The 21,683-nt window shown below is 34.4% G+C and overlaps 2 protein-coding genes across 2 annotated transcripts; one reads left to right on the top strand and one right to left on the bottom strand.

Annotated features, from left to right (window-relative positions):
• The first annotated feature begins 4,911 nt into the window (after positions 1–4,911).
• LOC132707919 (probable 3-hydroxyisobutyrate dehydrogenase, mitochondrial) lies at positions 4,912–15,223 on the top strand. The gene is made up of 4 exons (XM_060679988.1): positions 4,912–5,067; positions 6,500–6,748; positions 8,790–9,086; positions 14,696–15,223. The coding sequence occupies exons 1-4, from the start codon at positions 4,995–4,997 to the stop codon at positions 15,052–15,054; spliced, it is 978 nt and encodes a 325-aa protein (XP_060535971.1). The 5' UTR covers positions 4,912–4,994; the 3' UTR covers positions 15,055–15,223.
• Positions 15,224–16,561: 1,338 nt separating this feature from the next.
• LOC132707859 (uncharacterized protein F21D5.5) lies at positions 16,562–18,942 on the bottom strand. The gene is made up of 2 exons (XM_060679870.1): positions 17,771–18,942; positions 16,562–17,715 (listed from the first exon to the last, which is right to left on the bottom strand). Exons 1-2 carry the CDS (start codon positions 18,717–18,719, stop codon positions 17,114–17,116), a joined length of 1,551 nt encoding a protein of 516 aa, XP_060535853.1. The 5' UTR covers positions 18,720–18,942; the 3' UTR covers positions 16,562–17,113.
• Between the last annotated feature and the right edge of the window lie 2,741 nt (positions 18,943–21,683).

Here is a 21,683-nt window from a genome sequence, read left to right as displayed (position 1 = left end):
AGAAAGTGGGAATGCTGTATAACTCTTAAACTGTATCTGCGTTCGTATAAAAAATTTGTATCTCGGTAAGACCAGAAAAAAATTTGAACCAGAAGACGCAGAGGAAACGACACCATAAACTTTTATTCTTGACAATTTTTCAAAAATATACAGGGTGCGCCGCAAATTCAAAAAAATTGAAAAATGTGTCCCTCTAGTATTGAAAATTGGCAATAATTTCAAATCTGTCTTTTAGATGTCAATTTCCTTGACATGACGATATAGCCCATATAGATAGCTTAAAATTTTGTATATTATAGCCGTTCAAACAGGCGGTATCAAGGGCTACAATTTTTGTATTTACGGTTTTCGTCTATCACATACGCTGTTCGAGATATTTGAAATAATCCAAATGAAAATCACTCGCCCTCAATCTAGATGCGATGACGTCATTTAATATTACCACGTATTGTATGGTTACAGAATACAAGAAGTTTTCTGAAAACCATTTACTCCATTGGAAAAATTCGGATACCAGGAAACTAAGGACTATATCCTCTATTTCGAACATTGCCGGAATTATATACAGGGTGTGTCGTTTGTGGGCAAAAAATTCTAGTAGATCCTAGAAATTTCAGCTTTCGTGGGTGAATTATTGGCGACATATGCAAAACTTTTAAAGATGTGATAATTTGATATAAACTGTGTCGAGAGAGAGTTTAAGGTTTGGTCTATAATACAGGAGACGCCAGGTAATTGAAAAAATATAATTTTAAATTGCAATTACCAGCAAAAATTTTAATATTTACCGCAGTGTGCCGTAACTTTGAAGTTCGGCGAGACGTGAAGGACACTTTATACAGGGTGTATTCACAATCAAATTACATCGATTTTGCGAAAGTTTCATAGTGGTCCGCAGGAGCACGACAGAAAAACAATGCTTTCCTCTAGGACAAGAATCCGCGAAGCGCCTTCTTTTTAAAATAAAAAGGTGATTCTCGCTATTTGCTACGAACTTGCCCCACTCACCGACGATTATATATATATATATATATATATATATATATATATATATATATATATATATATATATATATATATATATATATATATATATATATATATATATATATATATATATATACAGGGTTTTTCACTTAAAACTCCGCACGCCAATAAGTCCAAAACGAAAAGAAATATTTAATTTATGTAAAAAGTAGTCAAAGTGTGGGGTCAAGTAGATATTTCCCAAAGTTCAAAATATTCGACGCCTGCAAAGAGCTGGGCGTCGCGACGCATCGAAAAATTATTCGATTGCAGAGACTTTGGAAATACGTGCATACAAAAGTACATATTATTTAAAAACTTTTTTGTTATTTACTCAAACTTATTTACTTTACCCGTTTCTAAGTTATACCGATTTAAAGTAAACATTTCTTGATTAAAAAAAATGTGATTAACGCTTATTTTTACAAGTATGCCATCAACGTTAGTTACTATGGCAACCATTGTTATCGCAGTTGTTTTAAGTGCAATTACAAACGTAAGTTGTTATTGCTGTATCAAAAAATTGTCACATTTTGTCACAAGAAATATCCAAATTTGTTCGGTTAAAAAAAACTAAGAATTATTATGTGAAAATGGTGCAATTTAGCAATGAGGAAAAAGTAGACATGTTACTGGTGTTTGGAGAATGCAGATGCAATTGTAGAGAAGCAAAAAGAGTTTACGCACGGCGTTATCCGCATAGAAGAGTCCCCGATGCAAAAACCTTTTCAAGTTTATGTAAAAACTTAAGAGAATATGGCAGCTTCATGAAACCTAAAAGAGATAGGAACAGGGCGGCTACAAATGATGAAAATACTGCTGCTGTAATTCAGCAAGTTGATAATAACCCCAAGATATCCCAATCAGAGATAAAAGAAAATACCGGTGTTACCATAATTTCTTCGTGGAGAATTCTACATAGAAACTCTTTTCACCCGTACAAAAGTAAACTAGTTCATAAACTAGAACCAGGCGATTGTGCTAGAAGAATGTATTTCTTAGCGACATTGTCCGATTTATATAGCCAAGATGCAAATTTTCTCTCGAAAATTTTATGGAGCGACGAAAGTCGATTTCAAAATAATGGAATCGTTAATAGACACAACTGTCGTTTTTGGTTCGAAAACCATCCTCGTTGGATTACAGAAAGAGGTAACCAACGAATTTTTAGTATCAATGTTTGGTGCGGCATATTAAATAGATTCCTTATTGGACCTTACTTTAACGAAGGAACTTTAAATGCAGATCGCTATTTAAGATTTTATCAAACTACACTTCCGGAACTATTAGAAGAAGTGCCTCTTGACACTAGAATGAATATGTGGCTACAGCAGGATGGAGCGCCGGCACATAAGGCCCAAATAGTAACGAGGTATTTGAACCGAGAATATCCCAATAGATGGTTTGGTACTAATGGACCGGTAAGGTGGCCGGCGAGGTCCCCGGACATTACACCACCAGATTATTTTCTTAGGGGCTACCTAAAAAACGTTATCTATGAAGAACCTATCGAAAATATGGCTGATCTCATTAACAAAATTAGTGCAGCGTGTGCCGCTATCACAAGAAGGACTCTCCTACAAGTGACCCAAGCTCATCTGTTAAAAGTTTTTGATAGTTGTGTTCGAGCAGATGGACATAATTTTGAACAAAATTTTTGAAATGTCTTATTATGTAGCTAATTGCAATAATAATTTTGGTTATTAACTTGTAGGTATTTTACTATTTTTTCATTTATTTATCATGTTATCAGAACTAAATCGATAAAAAATAATAAATAAAATCATACTAAAATAGTTGAAATCTATTGTTTGTAATTGCACTTAAAACAACTGCGATAACAATGGTTGCCATAGTAACTAACATGCATGGCATACTTGTAAAAATAAGCGTTAATCGCATTTTTTATTAATCAAGAAATGTTTACTTTAAATCGGTATAACTTAGAAACGGGTAAAGTAAATAAGTTTGAGTAAATAACAAAAAAGTTTTTAAATAACATGTACTTTTGTATGCGCGTATTTCCAAAGTCTCTGCAATCGAATAATTTTTCGACGCGTCGCGACGCCCAGCTCTTTGCGGGCGTCGAATTTTTTAAACTTTAGGAAATATCTACTTGACCCCACACTTTGACTACTTTTTACATAAATTAAATATTTCTTTTCGTTTTGGACTTATTGGCGTGCGGAGTTTTAAGTGAAAAACCCTGTATATATATAAAATTCCTTATAAAATTGTAAACATTCAAAACACTTTGTTCAAGATCCGCAGACAAATAGATCCGTTTTTTAATTGCTGTTTTCCATGTCTTCTTCTGATAGGGGAACATCTGCTTCATTCCACGGTCTCCACATTTTAAAGTGTTAAAAAACAGAAACCTTCAAAAAATGTTTAATTCTAAGATTCGAATAAATATTTATCTGTATTCTTTTGACGTACCTTTATCTACCGTGAATTTAATCTATAGTGTTCAAAAAGACTGTTTTTGTTTACAAATCGAAGAACTATGTAGAAGATACAAAAATACAAGAAGAAGAATGTTGTTAATCGACAGGCACACAAGACAAAAATCATCATTTTCAAACTTACCTGTGAGATAAATAGAGTACAGGTACGTATCTGGGTGACCCAGCCTGTATTATGGTGATGCGTTTTCCTTTATTTGGAGGTGCTTTCGTCTGACACATTTGCATCAGGAACCAAATAAAATAAGTTTTTCCGGACAGTAAAAACGGTTATTCAACAATGCTACAAATGGTCAATATATTAGAAAGAAAGAAATGTAAATTACAATAATATTAAAATAACAATAAATTTCTTGTTAATGGCTTTCTTGATCCAATTACAATAGGTGGAGAGCGTCCGACCAAGTCTAACACAGACTATAAATGGGTGGGTTTCGCCATTCTTAGTACACGAGTGGAAATAAGTAAAGTCTGTTCATAGATATGGAAAGTGACTAACTGATACGAATTAAGGAAAGACCCGGACAAGCTGTAAGAATGAAATATGGCCGAACAGGTCCGTACTTTGCTTAGAATTTAATTATTTGGGGTTTTGTTAGGAAAGATACTAAACAATATGTATTTATTTATGTTTAAATCTAAAATAAAATTACAAATTATTTTTTTACATATTTGAATCACTTAAAATTATTCACATAATATATCAGTATCACTATCACTATCATCGCCTGTTCTAATTATTATTTGTTCTATATTATTTGTATTATGGGTATACGATTGTTCTACTTTTTCTATATGTTTAAGAGAATTTGCCCAACTTAAAACTGTATGCCCTAGATTTTTTATATAATCATCACAGACGTATTCCTTTTGTAGGTTCAAGCTTTGTAGAACCTCAATTAATTGCTTTTTGGTATAATCTTCGTGAAAATAAATGTCGTTATTATACATATAGTTTTGGATTGTTGCTTTTGTGTCACAAGAGCAAGGGATTTTAGTCAACTGTCTACTGTGATAACTTGCATTGTCCATTATAATGACGCTATTAAGAGGAATGTTTGGAACTAGTTTGTTTTTAAACCAACTTTCAAATAAATCAGCGGTGGTGTCGTCTATCACAGACCACAATTTTACCTGAATTTAAATTCCGAAACTTTAGGGAATAACCTTGTTGCATTGTATGTTTCTGACCACCCTTGTATAATCCCATTCAAAAGCAATTGGTCACTTTCTTACATCTATGAACAGACCATAAAATTCTGAGGCATCTTTATGACTGAGTATAATTAAATATGCCGATACCCCATACCCATAGCCCAATATTTAGTAAATATCTCCACGAATCAATTATTTGGACATTTAAATCGCTCCGTACAATAAAAGTCGACGAAAACAAGCGGGAGGTCAACAAGTTGGGATTGTTATTACTATATTTTCTGCGTTATCGCACGTTACGTTACGTTTCACTTATTTGTTGTTCGGTGGCGAAAAGGATCGTGTCTGATGCGAACTCGCGTTGGCGATATGTTTCGAAATAGTTTAAAGGTACTCGTGAGAATCGACAATTGCATTCACAGTAAGTACTCCAACACTATGCAGATATCTATCCGCTGGGTTCTTAAATATTTTCGCGACGTATGTTGCCGCGTATTAGCAATCAAATTATACGTGCTGCGTTATACTTAGTCGTGTCTGTTGCAGTAATATCGTTTCCCCTTGAATTCTGCCGAGTATATGCACACTAGCGTATACCGCTAATAGTGAACAGTTTTATTTTATCGGAAGGTTTATCGCTAAATAAACAAAAAAAAAACAGATTAACAATTTATTTTCGGAAAAAGCATTACGCAACGGAAAGGTCGAAAACTAATTTTGTACTTAAACCGAACTGATTTTTTGTGAATGGCGATGAATGGATAGATTCATCGCGATTGGTGTTTTATTACGAATATTACTGGTTTATTAAAAGTAAAAATCAAAAATTGTTAGTCAAGAATAAAATAAATAAGAACTAAAAGTTCAGATTTTCACGAAATCATATATTTTTACATGACAATTGTTTCGATAACACCGTGGCTTTATCAAATGTAATATTTACAAACTACCTGCTACTATATATACACCGAAAAATGACAATAGAACCTTAATTAATGCTGTTGCGAGAATTTAAGTTCAATAAAGGATAGGTACTGATCGTTAAGAGATTTGAATGACTTATTGCGGCTGTATGCAAAATATCAAAATTTCTGGGTTCAAAATCTAGACTATTGTTTTTAAATGCTTTTTTATGTTCGTTAATGCGTTTCTTGAAGGATCTAACTGTCTGTCCAATATAAATTTTAGGACAACATCCGCATTTCAACCTATAGACACCTGATTTTTGAGCCTTGGGACATTTCGTTTTATTGTTATTTAAAAATTTTGCTATTGTGTTGTTAGTTGTGAAAACTAACCAAAACTAACCACATTTTGACAAATGTTTTGAAACTTTTTCACTGGGTTCTCCTATGTATGTGATTGTTTTAAATTGTTCGTGTTCTCTATTAGGTTTTGGATAGAGTTTACTATTGTCTGGATTTGTTTTTTATTTATAATTGTATCTATAACGGACGGATTGTAGCCGTTGTTCAGTGCCATTTGTTTAATGATATTAAGTTCTTGGTTGTAATTTTCTATTGAGAGTGGCGTATTAAGAAGTCTGTGTATAAAAGAGTGAAATGCAGCCATTTTGTGTGTATAAGGGTGATTTGAGCTGTTGTGAATGTGTTGAGGTGTTATGAATGTGTCCGTATGTTAAGGTTTATGATAAATGGAAAAATCTAATTTATTTTGCGTTTTCGTAATAGTTATCCTGTAAGTAGTTTAAAAAAGAATTCAATGTTTTGTTATTGGTTTTCTAGTCCCTAGTCCTCTAATAAGTCCAATCTGTGTTTCGGCATTAACCTTTCGCACATTATTATTAATCCTTGAGTTAATAATCACACAATTTGGCAATTTGTCATTCCTAGAACGCCATGCCAGCAGCAACGTGGCTTTCATCGGGCTGGGTCAGATGGGCGCGAGAATGGCCACCAATTTATTAAAGAAGGGACAAAATATCAAATTAAAAGTATACGACGTCTCTCCGGCCGCAGCCGGTAGCGTCAAGGGAGCCATTCCATGCCAGTCAGCGGATGAAGCTGTAGACGGTAGCGACGTAGTCATAACGATGTTGCCCAATGGAGGCGTAGTTAAGGAGACGGTATTAGGGCCTCAAGGTGAGACGCTGTAGCTGAAGCTACGCGAATTTTTATTCCTTTTTTTATTACGAGGTTCGTTCGATAAGTTCTTAGGAAATACAAGAGATGGTGACTATAGTCCTAAAAATAAATAGTTGCCACTAAGCAGTCAGCTGTCGAATTTGAGATGTATCCATCTTATACTTTGGTTGTTGCCGATTAGAGTATAGAACTTTAATTTATTTAAAAAAATGGATAAAAGCGTTATAAGATTTCGGAAATTTTAATCTGAGTCTCGCGATCTCTGGGGCTCAAGCGAGGTTAGTTCAGATGGATTGAATGATTATGTTAACCTACGAACTATTGGCAGAAAAGAAGAAGAGGTGTGGTAACACAGATTAGAGTTGTTGAGTAGTCTGTGGCGGAAAGTCGGCTTAAGAGAGAAGTAAAAAAGCTTTTCAGTTCTCTATTTATTGTCGAACATGACATAACTGATCACTTGCCTAAGTTGGTTAGTACAATAACAAAAATAAATAGCAGGATTCAAACAAAAATAACATAGGTATTAGGAAGATTCATTATCGAAAACTATCTGATCCTACTCCTGAAATAAAAAAGAAATATATAAACTATAACAATCAGCTAAATATATTTTATATTTATTACATTTATTATAAAAAATAATGACTACAAAAATCCAATAGACGAAAAATTAAAGTCAAAAAATTCACATCAAATACCTTACGGAAAAGATGAAAGCACTATTGCATAAATTTTATTTATTAAATCATCATTATAAAGATAATGTTAAAAAAAGCAAGCAAATTGTATAACTGTAAAATAAATTAATTGAAAACAATTTTTATAACTGTCTACTGCGCCCATGAACAACACCGCAAATCGTCAATACCTTAAAAAGTGTACCTAATATAAACCAATACCTTAGATCGCCTAAAATCAATGGTATCAAGCAAAATGCAGGTATTGTCAAGAAATTTAATGCAATCGCTCCAAATTATGTAACAAATAATGAAAAAGATCTTCTTAATCGTGCCTTTAGAAAAATATTTTAGCCTGTCTAATAACAATTCTATTGAGTTCGATATTGCCAAAAAAAATCTTTTATTTCACTAGCCTAATCCTTGTGTGTTATTAAAGCATGTATTATGTATTTCTTTGGCACACGTACTCTGATGTTCCGTAATATTCGTTCTGATATATTTGTTATTTAATAAATTTGTTTTTGATTTTTTTTTTTAATTTTTCAATATTATTTTGGAAGCACAGACGTCAAATTCGTGATCAAGGGTTGATGCCGAAAGAAAATCATAGCTGACTGGCCATCTCCTTCTGTGCATGCAATTGTTTATGTTTGGACGAGTGGTTGTGGTCGTTTATACACAAAAGATGAATGCAGACGGAAACGCCCTCTGCCCACTGGGACTCTTAGGTGATGTGATCGTAATAAATTTGTTTAAATATTTAAAACGTGGTAATAAGCTGATCAATTGCCTTGGGAAGCAGTGGCCAAATAAAGAATAATTACAAAAGATGCTCTATGGAAGTGTCTACCACCGAAAAGATCGCCAGGTACTTCAAGATGGATGCCGCGTTTGCTTACAGGGCAGAATCGCGTGATGATATATATAACTATTGATTAAGCATGGATACATTACTACACTTCAGATACAAAAGAACAGCCAAAACAGTGGATTTTTGAAGAGGAACGGGCTTCAAAGAAGGCAATAAGGTTATGACATTCACTCTTGGGAAAGGGACAGTATGTGTCATTAGTGGAATGGGTGAGCAAAAAAATCAAGAGATCCTGTTTCATCAAGATAATGAAGGACTGCACACCTGCGCAGTTATGATGACCAACATTATGGAATTGTTTCAATTATTACCGAATTTGGCACCCAGTGACTTCGTCAAACGAGGAAGTAATCGCCCAGAGAAAAAAAATTATGTTGAAAAGTAACAAAAAATGGCCTGCTTTTTTTTTCAAGGACTTATTGAAGGACCCTCGTATTATTAAATGCTTAAACATTGTGTGGTTGTAACCATCTTTCTACTACTGCAGGTATTCTAAAAAAACTTTCTAAAAACGCGTATCTGCTGGACAGTTCGACGACCGGACCCGAAGTAGCCAGAGACTTGGCCAAGGCAGCGCAGGACAGCGGAGTCCGTTTTCTGGATACCCCAGTCTCGGGGGGAGTTGTGGGGGCTGCAGACGGCACTTTGACTTTCATGGTGGGGGGTAGTAAAACGGACGTAGACGTGGTCGAACCGATATTGTTGACTATGGGCAAGAAGGTCTTACATTGCGGGGACTACGGCGCCGGACAGATTACCAAGCTGTGCAACAATTTAATATTAGGTAAAAGCTATGATGATTTATTTGGATTCTTCATCTAAAATTTAGAATGTAGGGATTGACGACTTCACGCTTTTCTATAATTATGAAATATGATTCCATCTTCCTCCGATTTTCAGCAAAAATAGACTAAACACAACACGCTTTCCCTTCAATGTTTATAACTTATAACTCCTGACTTGAACGCAGTCTGGCAGTCAGTAATTTACACGCAAATGTCAAGATGTGACTCATAAGATTCTTTCAATCTTATTATAGTTATTCCTTTTACCAAATCAGATTTGGGCAGTTTTATGGAATGTCTACGTTTTCGTGCTGAGTTTGCACTGTGTCTGTGTTCGGGCGAAATCTATAGATGGCGCAGGAAAGTAAGGGCCTGGAACGCTAACTGACCCTTCTATTAGTTTATTAGTTAGTTTTGATTAATTTAGTATATGCCGCCATGATTTTACATAATTTTTTTGAACCAACGACAATATTTTACAGTATTTTTCTGAAGTGGGCGGTCCATGTTATTTAAGTTATGGACCACAGCGATCGCCAAAAGACTTAAAGATTTTCTCCTTTTATTCCTAAGTGAATGAACATTGTGTGATTTAGTGTTATTATATGACTAATCTCCATATATATTGCCATTTGTTTTACGTTTAATAGTATCAATACTTAATACTGTACCTGCTTATATATTGTTTGAGAGGGGCGGAGCTAAATGAGAGGCATAAACACCGTCTCGGATGACTGATTCCCAAATTGGTGACAGGTAGAGACCTGAGTCGCGGTTAAGATTGTTATAGCCTCTTGGATTTTTCGTTGGTAGAAAACTGATTATATGCAAGAATTTTAGTTTTATCGAATAAAATTTTTTGTCCAGTTTCATGAGTGTGTTCGGCAAGACCTGATGAGTTTTTTTGTCTTGTCGTAAGGCCTTTTCGTGTTCTTTGAGTGTAGTTGATATTTGTCGGCCGGTCTCTCCAAAGTATTCTTTGCCGCATATGCATGGAATGCTGTAAACTCCGGGCATCTCAAATAGAATTTTGTCTTTGACGGACCGAAGATGTTGGGAGATGTTTGGAGAAGTGGTAAATCTGGTTTTGACGCTATACTTCTTTAGAACTTTTGATATGTGGTCAGTGAGGTTTTGAATGTAAGGAAAGACCACAGTGGCAAGTGTAGGATTGCTTTCACACACACATTTTTTGGTGGAACACTTAATATTATTAGAGAGGAGAGCAGAGGTAAGGTGTTTTAATTCTTGGATCAGTGACTCAGGCTGAGATAGTTTTACGCCTGTGTAAACAAGAGAGTTGATATGACCATGCATTAAGGTAAATACAATGACCCAATGTTAGGTCTGATTTTCTATTGATGAGCATATCTAAAAATGGAAGGTTATCATTAGTTTCCAACTCAATGGTAAAACGTATGTTTGGATGTATGGAGTTTAAATGTCTAAGGAAATCTACTAGGGTTTCTTGACCATGAGGCCAAATAACATAAGTATCTTCGACGTAGCGTTTCTATAATTTTGTGTTTAGATGAAAGGTGTCGAGAGCTTTCTTCTCAATCGCTTCCATAAATATATTCGCGATGACTGGTGATAGTGTAGAACCCATAGCTGTTCCCGAGGTTTGTTCAATAGTTTGGCTGTTACAAGACAAATGTGTTTCCGACAAGCATTTTTCAATTAAGATGTTTGGTTCCAGATTCTCGGACTTTAATATATCTGAAATGATGTCGAGAGATTCAGGAATATTGTTTTAAAATCTTTTATTTTACTAAATACTACTAGACTTTTTCAATTTTTTTCAGTAATTTTTCAAATTTCTGTTCACCCATTTCTAGTAATTTTTATCTATTGTTCGTTTCCTCCAATTGTTTACCCATCATCTACTTAAATAGTTAGAAATCTCCAAATTTTGCAAAACTTGTAACAAAATTCATAGGAGCCTGTTTGTGTCCATACATACTTTCGGGTCTCTTTTTTATGTCTATTTGGTATATGCATGTATATTTCCTCAGATATTCATCATTTAATCTTTACAATCGGGCTTTAATGATAAAACTGAGTGAAAAAAACTGAAAGAAGACTCGACTTACATACCATTGTATAGTCCATGAATTTACATTGTTGTCCATAATTGTTTCACTGGATGACTCACTCAATAATTTATAATAAAATTTGAACATAGTTTCCCTTATCTTTAATTCTAAAAACCCGTTTAACCAAAATTTTAAAGATTCTTTTTCTTCTGTGATCCCCTGCTACATATTGCTTCTTCATATGTCAGGAGTATCATCAGTTGATTTCTTTACCCTTCACTTTGCTCTACTTTTATTGCCTTGTTCACGGTTTAATTCCCTTTCCTCACTTTTTAAATATATGTAATCTGCATAATTTTCTATCACTTTTCCTTCTGAATGTTTAATTTCCATTGTTTCTGCCTTGCTGTGAATGATTGTATCATATTCAGTTTGTTTCATTTTCGTTAGGAGTGTGCTCTGTTTTTTCGTGACTTTCATTTGTATCCTCTTGCTGTTTTGTTAAATATTACATCTCTGATTAATATTTTTCGTTTTTTTTAAATCAAATCAAATCTGATTTGTCCACATTTAAAATGGTGCCTTATTATTTGATAATGATATTGATTATGTAAGTATAAACCCTGGCTGCTTCTCCTCAACAAATTTTGTCCATTTTCCGGTCGAGCAATAACGATCTTACTTTCTGAACGAGTGTTCTGTTTAGACATTCAACTTTACCGATTAGCTGCGGTTGATTTTCCTGGTATAAGTATAACGAGAACTACTAATCATACAAAAATAATTTTATTTCAACCACCTTTTTTGATTGCGGATTCCCCCTCAAAAACCACTTGGATAGTGTCACAAAAAACCCAACCAACCAGATATTTTAATTGATCAAAATTCCAAATGGCGTTCGGTCCCGTTTTGGAAAGTCTAGGTGAGTCTCGCGGAATCTGAATGTAGCAATTGATCGAATGTCAAATAGCTGCTTCGTTTGACTGATGTGATTTTTATATCGAAATTGGAAGACTTTTGTAATTTGCGTAAAATTTACCAGTTATACGAGGAACAAAGCGTGCCTACATTAGATATCTTAATTAAGATGCTTGAAAAAGATGAAACCGGTGTTAAATGTGGCAGAACTACCTTATGGAAGTATATTCAACACATGGGTTTTAGATTAAAAAAAATTGACAAAAGGCAAATTTTAATGGAATCTTTTAGAATTCGGAAATGGCGACTGGAAAATCTAGAAAAAATTAGTGTTTACAGAGAACAACAAAGGCCAATTATTTACTTGGATAAAACCTGGTTCGACACTTATGATACTCCGGAAAAGGGTTGGGTTGACTCAACTGATAAGTGTAAAACAAACGCGCCATCAAAAAGAGGTAAAAGAATAACAATTTTGCATGTTGGCTCTAAAGATGGTTGGATTCCAAATGGACTTTCTCTGTCTGCAGAAAATATTAAAGATTCTTCTCTGAATTTCCATGAAGACACCGCCACCGATTTATTTGAAAGTTGGTTTAAAAACAAACTAGTTTCAAACATTTCTCCTAATAGCGTCATTGTAATGGACACTGCAAGTTATCACAATGGACAGTTGACTAAAACCCCTTTCTCATGTGACACAAAAGCAACTATGCAAAACTACATGTGTAATAACGACATTTATAAGGTTGTTCGGAAAGTCATTTCGTTTTTTCCCGTCAGAGGACTTAATTACGTTTTTTCGAAACCAACTTCACACTTAAGCCGCATAACCATTAAATGTCTTGAGATCTGATATTGCAAGGCTTGTGTGTGAAAAAGTTCTATTGATTCTACGCAGTAGTTTTTGGTTGGTGCCCTTTTAAATATGGAGAGCAATAAGCAGTATGTTCGTCATATTTTACTTTTTTACTTCAGAAAAGGTAAAAATGCTGTCCAAACGAGAAAAAAATTGACGGATGTGTATGGAGAAGGCGTGTTAACAGTACGCCAGTGCCAGAACTGGTTTGCAAAATTTCGATCCGGCAATTTTGATGTCGAAGATGCACCACGGTCTGGAAGGCCGGTCGAAGCTGACAAAGATGCGATAAAGGCATTAGTTGATGCAAATCGGCGAATAACCACACGAGAGATCGGTGAGAGATTAAATTTGTCGAATTCGACTGTTTATGGCCATTTGAAAGGCATGGGGCTTAACCTCGAAGCTCGATGTGTGGGTGCCCCATGTCCTTACGGAGCGAAATTTGTGTCGTCGCGTTGACGTGTGTGATTCGCTCCTCAAACGTCAAGAAAATGATCCATTTTTGACGCGGATTATTACTGGGGACGAAAAATGGGTTGTATACAACAATGTTAAACGCAAGAGGTCATGGAGCAGAAAAGATGAACCGGCTTAAAGCGTGTCAAAAGCCAACATTCACCAAAAAAAAGGTGATGCTCTCCGTTTGGTGGGATGTCAAAAGAATCGTTTTTTTTTTAGCTTTTGCCGGACAATACAACGATTAATTCAGAAGTCTATTGTCATCAACTGGACAAATTGAATGATTCACTTAAAGAGAAGAGGCCCGAATTAATCAACAGGAAGGGTGTAGTGTTCCACCAGGATAATGCGAGACCTCACACAAGTTTGGTCACTCGCCAAAAACTTTTACAGCTTGAATGGGACGTACTGCAACATCCACCATATTCTCCAGATCTGGCGCCTTCCGACTACTATTTGTTCCGGTCCCTGCAACATTTTTTGGATGGCAAAACCTTTACCTCAAATAAAGATGTCAAAACCACCTGAACCAGTTTTTTGCCAGCAAGGACCAAAACTTTTATGAGAGGGGAATTATGTTACTGTCAGAAAGATGGCAAAAGGTGTTGGACCAGAATGGAAAATATTTATTCATTATACGAAAACTGTCTTTCATGTTCCCCAAAAAAAACGAAATGACTTTCCGAACAACCCAATATTTTCACGAAGATTATACCAAAAAGCAATTAATTGAGGTTCTACAAAGCTTGAACCTACAAAAGGAATACGTCTGTGATGATTATATAAAAAATCTAGGGCATATAGTTTTAAGGCTTCCACCCTACCACTGTATATTTAATCCCATTGAACATGTTTGGCACCAACTGAAATCTGCCATTCGTCGTAACAATGTTTTTCCCCTTGTTAACTCCAATGTCCTCAGACTTATAGAAACCGAAGTTTTTAACATCCCACCACAAAGTTGGGCAAATTCTTTTAAACATATAGGAAAAGCAGAACAATTGTGCATCCATATTGCAAATAATATAGAACAAATAATAATTATAACAGGCGATGATAGCGGTAGTGATAGTGATAGTAGGTAATAAAAATAATTTGTAATTTTATTTAAGATTTAAACATAAATACATACATAAATAAATAAATATTGTTTAGCATCTTTCCTAACAAAACCCCAAATAATTAAATTTTAAGCAAAGTACGGACCTGATTGCCCGGGTCTTTCCTTAATTCGTATCAGTTAGTCACTTCCTTATATCTATGAACAGACTTTACCTGACATTTCAAATCATTGTAGTTGTTGGAGCACAACAAAACATCGCGAATTTTGCAGGCATAACCATGATCGGTACAGCGGAGGCCCTCAACCTTGGAGTCAAATTAGGTCTCGATCCGAAATTACTAACGTCGGTAGTAAACATATCAACCGGACGTTCGTGGTCGTCCGACACGTACAATCCGGTGCCCGGAGTCCTACCGAACGTCCCTGCCGGTAACAATTACGACGGTGGTTTTTCCGTGGGTCTCATCGCTAAAGACTTGGGATTGGCAGAAGTAGCAGCTCTCGGCATTAATGCGCCAGTTCCTTTGGGCGCCATGACGCATCAACTGTTCCGGACAATGATCAACCACGGGTTAGCAAATAAGGACTTTTCTGTGATTTATAAATTCCTGAGCGGCGAGACTAAATAAAAACCCGTTTTTTTACATTCTTTTTCCTTCCACCCAGGTTATCAGAAACTTATGGGACAATTTTTAAGCTTTCGATATAGCGACGAGACAGTGGGCATTTTTAGATATATAGATAGTCACGTTACTTTGGACGTAAATCAAAACGGAATAAATATATAATGTAACGAATACCACGTTTTTGTGCTAAGAAGACCCGGTGTGCACCAGTTGTTGGACCTCAATAGATTATACCGTAACTGATTGGAACAGTCCGAGGCAAGTTGTCGAAGCACTGACCGAATAGAAACTAGACAACTTATATGGTATGGCCACGTACAGAGAATGAACGATGAGAGATGGCCAAAAAGAGCACTAAAATATACCCCCAAAAACAGAATGAAAAAGGAAGACCTATGATCTCATGGAACGATGGTATAAGAAATATAATGAAGGACAGATCAATTAAAGAAGATGAGTGGAGGAATAAAGAACAGTGTTTCGGAGCGCGAGCATTGCCAAGTGAGATTTTGGCGAAACGTCTGCAGGATTCCAGTTCAACAAGCGAACGGATGATATCCCGGAATATAGTGTCATCACATTTTTCCATCCGTGAATCAATACGTGAAAAAAAAAAAAAAAAAATATATATATATATATATATATATATATATATATATATATATATATATATATATATATATATATATATTTCTAGTTGGTGAGTTCTTGGATCACCGGTTAATGTGTCTCTTTATTTAATTAAGTTGTGATAAATTTTGCTGAGATTTTTTGTGTCAGTCTTAGAGTTCCAAACGCCATAAACTCTAAGACTGACACAAAAAATCTCAGCAAAATTTATCACAACTTAATTAAATAAAGAGACACATTAACGGGTGAATCTCACACAAACAAAAAAAAAAAAAGCTTTAGAAAAAAAAAACTCCGTTGTCCTACTGTGAAGAAACGTACATCCGGGCTTCGCATTATTGTTTTGGTTCGTCGTCTTATCAATGTGGCTTGTCGATTTACATATTCAATATGTCTGTTGAGAATGTTGTAAAACTGTAAATTACCAAACAACTATATAGTGAACCGTTGATTTTTGGCTTAAGGTATGTATGTAATCGTAATATAAAAAATTATGTATGTTTTATTGTTGTGCATCTATTTTTATACAATTTTTAATCACTTTGTTTGTTCTATTGACTTGCACTAGTAATTTTTAATCATTTCAATGCTGACTCCTATACAAATTTTTATCTACGTTTTAATTATGACCAGGAAAACAATGCTATAAATAATTTTATTTTATTTTTGTAGGTTAAAATTAAATGTCTGAAGAAGGTCTTGAAGGCCACAAAAAATAAAATGTTTCACAAGTAACGGAAACTTATTTTAATTTCACTAAAAAAGGACCAAAAAAAACCCAAGAACCATTTCTTAAGAATATATATATATATATATATATATATATATATATATATATATATATATATATATATATATATATATATATATATATATTATCTTCGATGATCCCTTTTTTACAATTTTGTGTGTAAAATTACATTTTATTCATTTTTCTTTACTACATCCCTTTAGGATGTTCTGGATATTGATTGAGACTGAACATAAATTAGGTCACATATTTTTCTACCAGGGGGCTACCATGAAATTGAATTTTCCACAGGATCTGACAAATTGCCTTTCAGAAAAGGGTACACCACAGCCAGAAAAACGGCAATGGTAAAAAATTTGAGCAAAAACTTAATCTGGACAGTACTAGCGCGTCTTTATAAGAAAATAATATATTTTATTTTAACTTGTACTGTAATAAAAAAATTAATCATTACAAAGATATCTCATTGTTCCATCTTTCTTGTTACATTACGCTTCGAAAACTGTTGTCCTTTACCGCATCAGAAGGCAATCAGCAGAGTTGATCAGATAAAGAATCTGTGAAAATTTAGGTGAACCATCTTTGCTAAAAAGTTATTTATTCTTCAGATATACTGCGAGGACTGGTTCATTAAAAACAACTAATTACGGTAACACTTGAACTAATGCAATGTATTCAAAATTAATCCAATAAAAATGTTTTATAAAGCTTCTCATGTTCAGGATTGTCAAAATGGCAAATGAAGGGAATTTGTAAAATCTGAGAGTACCCTTCAGATAATTCAGGCTCTTGATAGTTTTTCCGGAAACTAAATATAATTATGTCACTTACAATAGCGTGAGATTTGTCAGTTAATTCCCTAAACCTGTTATTGTGCCTCATTTGGTACAACGAAGTAGACATAACAAAACACCGAATGTCGGCATTGTAATTCTTAGCTGCTTGGATGAACTTCTGTCTGGTTTCTTTGTCCACATTTGTGTTGTCAATTACAACGTTTTTTTTCATAGTCAGGGACTCTTCCATAAGTTTCACACACTTTTGCCAACTGCCCAATTTGTCCCTGCTGACGTGAACATATCCCAGGGGCAGCAGATGGGTTTTACAAAAAATGCTCTTCCCAGACCCGGGACCGCCCACCATCAACACAACATTCAATTTATCGCAGCTTACATCGGGAATCTTGAGGTTTTTCGTATCCTCTCTTGGATCAAACTCGGGCATTTTGAAAGGGGCTGGTTTTGCTTTTAAAAAATATTCTTCCGGTGTATAAAAATTCAGACCTAAAATTAATTATTTAATGAAATAAAATTAATTAATTACAACAATTTATGATACCTAAATTGATAGCGAATAATCTATCCGCTATAGAATGGTCTTTGTTTCTCTTGGGCATCCAATTTTTTTCACGCCCCGCAGCATCTCCGACATAAAAACAATGAGACAAATCTACATCGACACCATCGTTTCTCTCTTTTATCAATTCCTGCCACATGCCTGTCCTGGGTTTTCTATAAATTCCTTTTCCTAAAGAAATGAATACCTGCATTGGTAAATTTAAAGCTTTTATAATATTTTCAATTTTCCTTTTGAATTCTTTGATTTTTGAAGCATCGTTTCCAACTCCTGATTGATTGGTAAAGAAAACAATCTTATAATCTTCGTTCACCAATTTTGAGAGCTGATTTTTTACCACGTCAAAGTTAAAAGTCCAATCGTCACCGTTTTTAGGAAACCGGGCTCCAGATTTCGTTTTTATGATTGTGCCATCTATGTCGAACGCCGCGATCTTTGACTTCCCCGTGCAGTTTTCACACGTAAAAATCAGCAGCTCATTATTATTAATACTTTCCCAAACGCCACTGTTCGATAACGAATTATCTTTCTCACTTAATTTGGTCTTAACTTTGTTTAAATGAAAGACGGGAAAATCCATTTTCTGTTTCTTGGGAGACTGTTCTCCATTTGCGTCAGGGTCTGGATCAAATATCACTTTAAATTTATGTTCGCCAAACCGCAACTCTAACAAATCGCCGTGTTTTAACGAATACACTTGGCCATACTTTAGCGCAAATCCATTGACCGTCGATACAGCCCTACCGATGGGTTTGATTTTCAAATGATTTAAATCGCTGTCAGCGAAACAAACAATTTGTTTTTTCGAAACTTTGATATCTTTTACGTCGGTTTCCTTGTTTCGTCCCAAGTTAAACAATTCGTTAGCCGGCAATTTTATTGTGCGTTTAGAATCTAAATGTTGTAAAAAAATTTGCCGTTTTACACTCATTTTCAAAATTTTAACGACTGTTTACTATAGATTTGCCTTAAACGTGGTAAGGTCCTTCTTCTTCTTCTTTTACTTCAACCGGCAAAGACTGCTGGGATCATTCCGCCATTTGACTGGTGATGGTGACCTTTCCAATGAATTAACATATTCAAACAGTGGAACAACTTCTAAATAAACTGTCACAAAATGACGACGGATTTTTCTAACGGGTCCCGCAATTATCTCATACGGAATATCCGATCCATCCCAAATGGCCTGGTTGCCAGCGTGAATATAAGACATCCGGAAACCGTGTTAACATACATCTGCATAAGACGAACAATATTTCCCAAATTTATAGGCAATGAACATCTGTCACTTCAGATAACGAATATACGAAACAATATTTTACGTCAAACAACACTAATTAAAACCGATTTCTATATTATACTGCCGTGGTACGGTTCTTCTTCTTCTTTACTTCTATTGACCACAATTGCTAAGACCATTCGGCCAGTTGCTACTGTGCTTCACAATATTAATACGTGCGGGGTTATGGATTCGTGAAAACAGCTAAACCGCTGGACAGTCATATCACAAAAAGACACAATCTATTAACTAAAATCGACCACAATAACAATTTGGCCTAAAACAAGTCTTAAATGTTGGTAAACTCGGATTCTGTTGACAGCAAACAATAACCAACCTGCCTTGTGCAATGCTACCCACAGAATCCGTGGTAAGGTTACGTACGCTAGTTTTGGTCAAGGCCGTGTCGAAAGTAAACAACCTGTGCAATGCGCAATAGAAATAAGGGAGAAATGAATAAGTTTTGAGTAGTTTTCATGTTTTTTCCACGTTTAAAAGGCAAGGCAATATGAAAGATTAAAATTAATGAAATTGAAATGAATTTTTTTAGGGATAGGCATAACACAAAAATCATTCTAAATACTTTTATCTTATATTGTCGGCAAAAAGTAACATACCATTAATGAAATGGTTGTAAATACATTTTTTATAATATAATAAAAACTTTCTAGCAATAACAATCTATAGGGATACATCATTAACAACTTTTTATCTTTTATCATGTACATTTTAATATTTTTTTTACCAAATAATGGGTGCTTACCGCTGACAAGTGCATATTATACAGAGCAATATACGGTCAGTGGTAAAATTCTTCAACATAACCTTAAGAGTACGGTCTCTAAAGAAATGCAAGGTATACTTGGTTTGTATAAATATTCGAGGAAGTGGGAAGCTAATGAGATAGTTCCGTAAAACCCGATTAAGCTATACACAAAGAGGTAAAACGATTTAAAATATTTTTTAAACAACTGCATAAATTACATGAACTGTTATAAGAACAGAAATCGAGTTAACATTTACAGTAAACCTTTTTCAAAGCCTGACGTAAAAGGAATAAATTCGCGAAAATCACGTGACTAAAACCGAGTATGTCTAAAGATATGTACGTATTTGTAAATAATCGTTAAATTGTACGAATTTCTTGATTCGATTTACTTACAACCTTCTGAGCAAACCGCTTTGCACATTCAGAAGTGACAGACGAATAGCTTGTCGTTAATTTATCTAAATAGAAAAGAAGCCTCAGATTGTATGTAAAGTCCAGTCAGGGCAATTATGCAGTTACGTCATAGTACGACGTCTTTCTCTTCGTTTGTCAGTTTTGAAATCGTTATTTGTGGTTATGGTAGCAATATAGCTAAGACATACGTCACTATACGTGACGTAACTGCGCACACACCACTGCTCCGGCTGGAGAGTAATTTTCTGTCACCCCTTATGTACACAAACAATACTTCACGCAAAATTTGTGCTATTGATAAATTAACTTAATTATACGCAGGCAAATTGTGAAAAAATAATTTGCAAGAAAATTACACTTAAATAATTAATAATAATAATTAAAAATGCGATTTATTTCTAGTTTCAAAAAGGGTCAACGTTATTTATTTACCATAAGCTGTACAAAGGGTCATTAAGTTTGGTGTCGGGTATATTATAAAGCCGAAATAAAATCTTACGATAAATGGAACGCCTATTCTACTGGACTAGTTCTCTTTACATTTTTTTTTGTAAGTTTTATTCGCTTATATTTAAATTTATCACGCACAATTTGCGAAGTGGAAATCTAATCACGAATTGTACATTGGTAAGTCGAGCCAATCATAAAGGAGGAGGAGGATAAGTAAACAAAAACAATTTCGTAACCATATTTTGAACAAGGCTTGACGTAAAGATATTATACACTAAAAAGTTGCTATAGCTTTACATAATCATAATCAATTCATAAATATGAGAAAAAAAAGTAAAAGCATTTTTGTATTAAAAGAAAAAACAGTGAAAAATGCAAAATACTTTTCCATTCAATGATTGAAAATGATTCATTTTAAAAAATATATAACAGTTATGCTGAAAATTTCACAACGTTTTTGTTGTTAATATTAATATATTCTATTTTTGTTTTTTTTTGGTTTGCTTACATGTATGTATTTTTTAAGGGAACCCCTTGTATATTATTGCATTAGTAGATGGTCTATGCCGAGTGTTTTTGGATTTATGGCCATTTTTTTCACAAAAATGTCCTGTGTTTAATGGAGAAAAAAAGTTAAAAACGAAAGTGATAGATAAAACCAAAGACAACATTTAAAATTATTTTCAACGGAACGGAACGGAATATTAGATACTCCCTCTTATACTCAATCACCCAATGTAGGGTTGTTATGGTCACGTGCTTTCGTATTTATGGCAATTTTTTTGTAAAAAATGTAGAGTTTAAAACTCTATATTTTTGACTCCATTTTATTTTCTATATTTGCCTTGAACAAAACTCCGAACAGAAGAAGAAAAATAAATATGCAAATTTTTAATTTTGTGAGAAAAATGTCCCCTGTACATGTTTCTTCACGTCTCGTCTATAACTTTCGCATTTAACATTTTTCTCTAAAACAAAAAATA

The sequence above is a fragment of the Cylas formicarius genome, unplaced genomic scaffold (genome assembly GCF_029955315.1).
Source record: "Cylas formicarius isolate icCylForm1 unplaced genomic scaffold, icCylForm1.1 PGA_scaffold_10__41_contigs__length_53128322, whole genome shotgun sequence".
NCBI classification, from domain to species: domain Eukaryota; kingdom Metazoa; phylum Arthropoda; class Insecta; order Coleoptera; family Brentidae; genus Cylas; species Cylas formicarius.
The sequence above is the reverse complement of the archived record's forward strand: the minus strand, read 5'-3'. Positions and strand labels throughout refer to the sequence as shown.

Excerpts from the sequence above, each read along its gene's own strand:
- LOC132707919 (XM_060679988.1), top strand. The coding sequence starts at position 4,995 with ATGCGAACTCGCGTTGGCGATATGTTTCGAAATAGTTTAAAGGTACTC. Across the intron at positions 6,749-8,789 it reads GACGGTATTAGGGCCTCAAG|GTATTCTAAAAAAACTTTCT; the intron begins GTGAGACGCTGT and ends CTACTACTGCAG. Across the intron at positions 9,087-14,695 it reads GTGCAACAATTTAATATTAG|GCATAACCATGATCGGTACA; the intron begins GTAAAAGCTATG and ends CGAATTTTGCAG.
- LOC132707859 (XM_060679870.1), bottom strand. The coding sequence starts at position 18,719 with ATGAGTGTAAAACGGCAAATTTTTTTACAACATTTAGATTCTAAACGC. Across the intron at positions 17,716-17,770 it reads ATTATTCGCTATCAATTTAG|GTCTGAATTTTTATACACCG; the intron begins GTATCATAAATT and ends AATTAATTTTAG.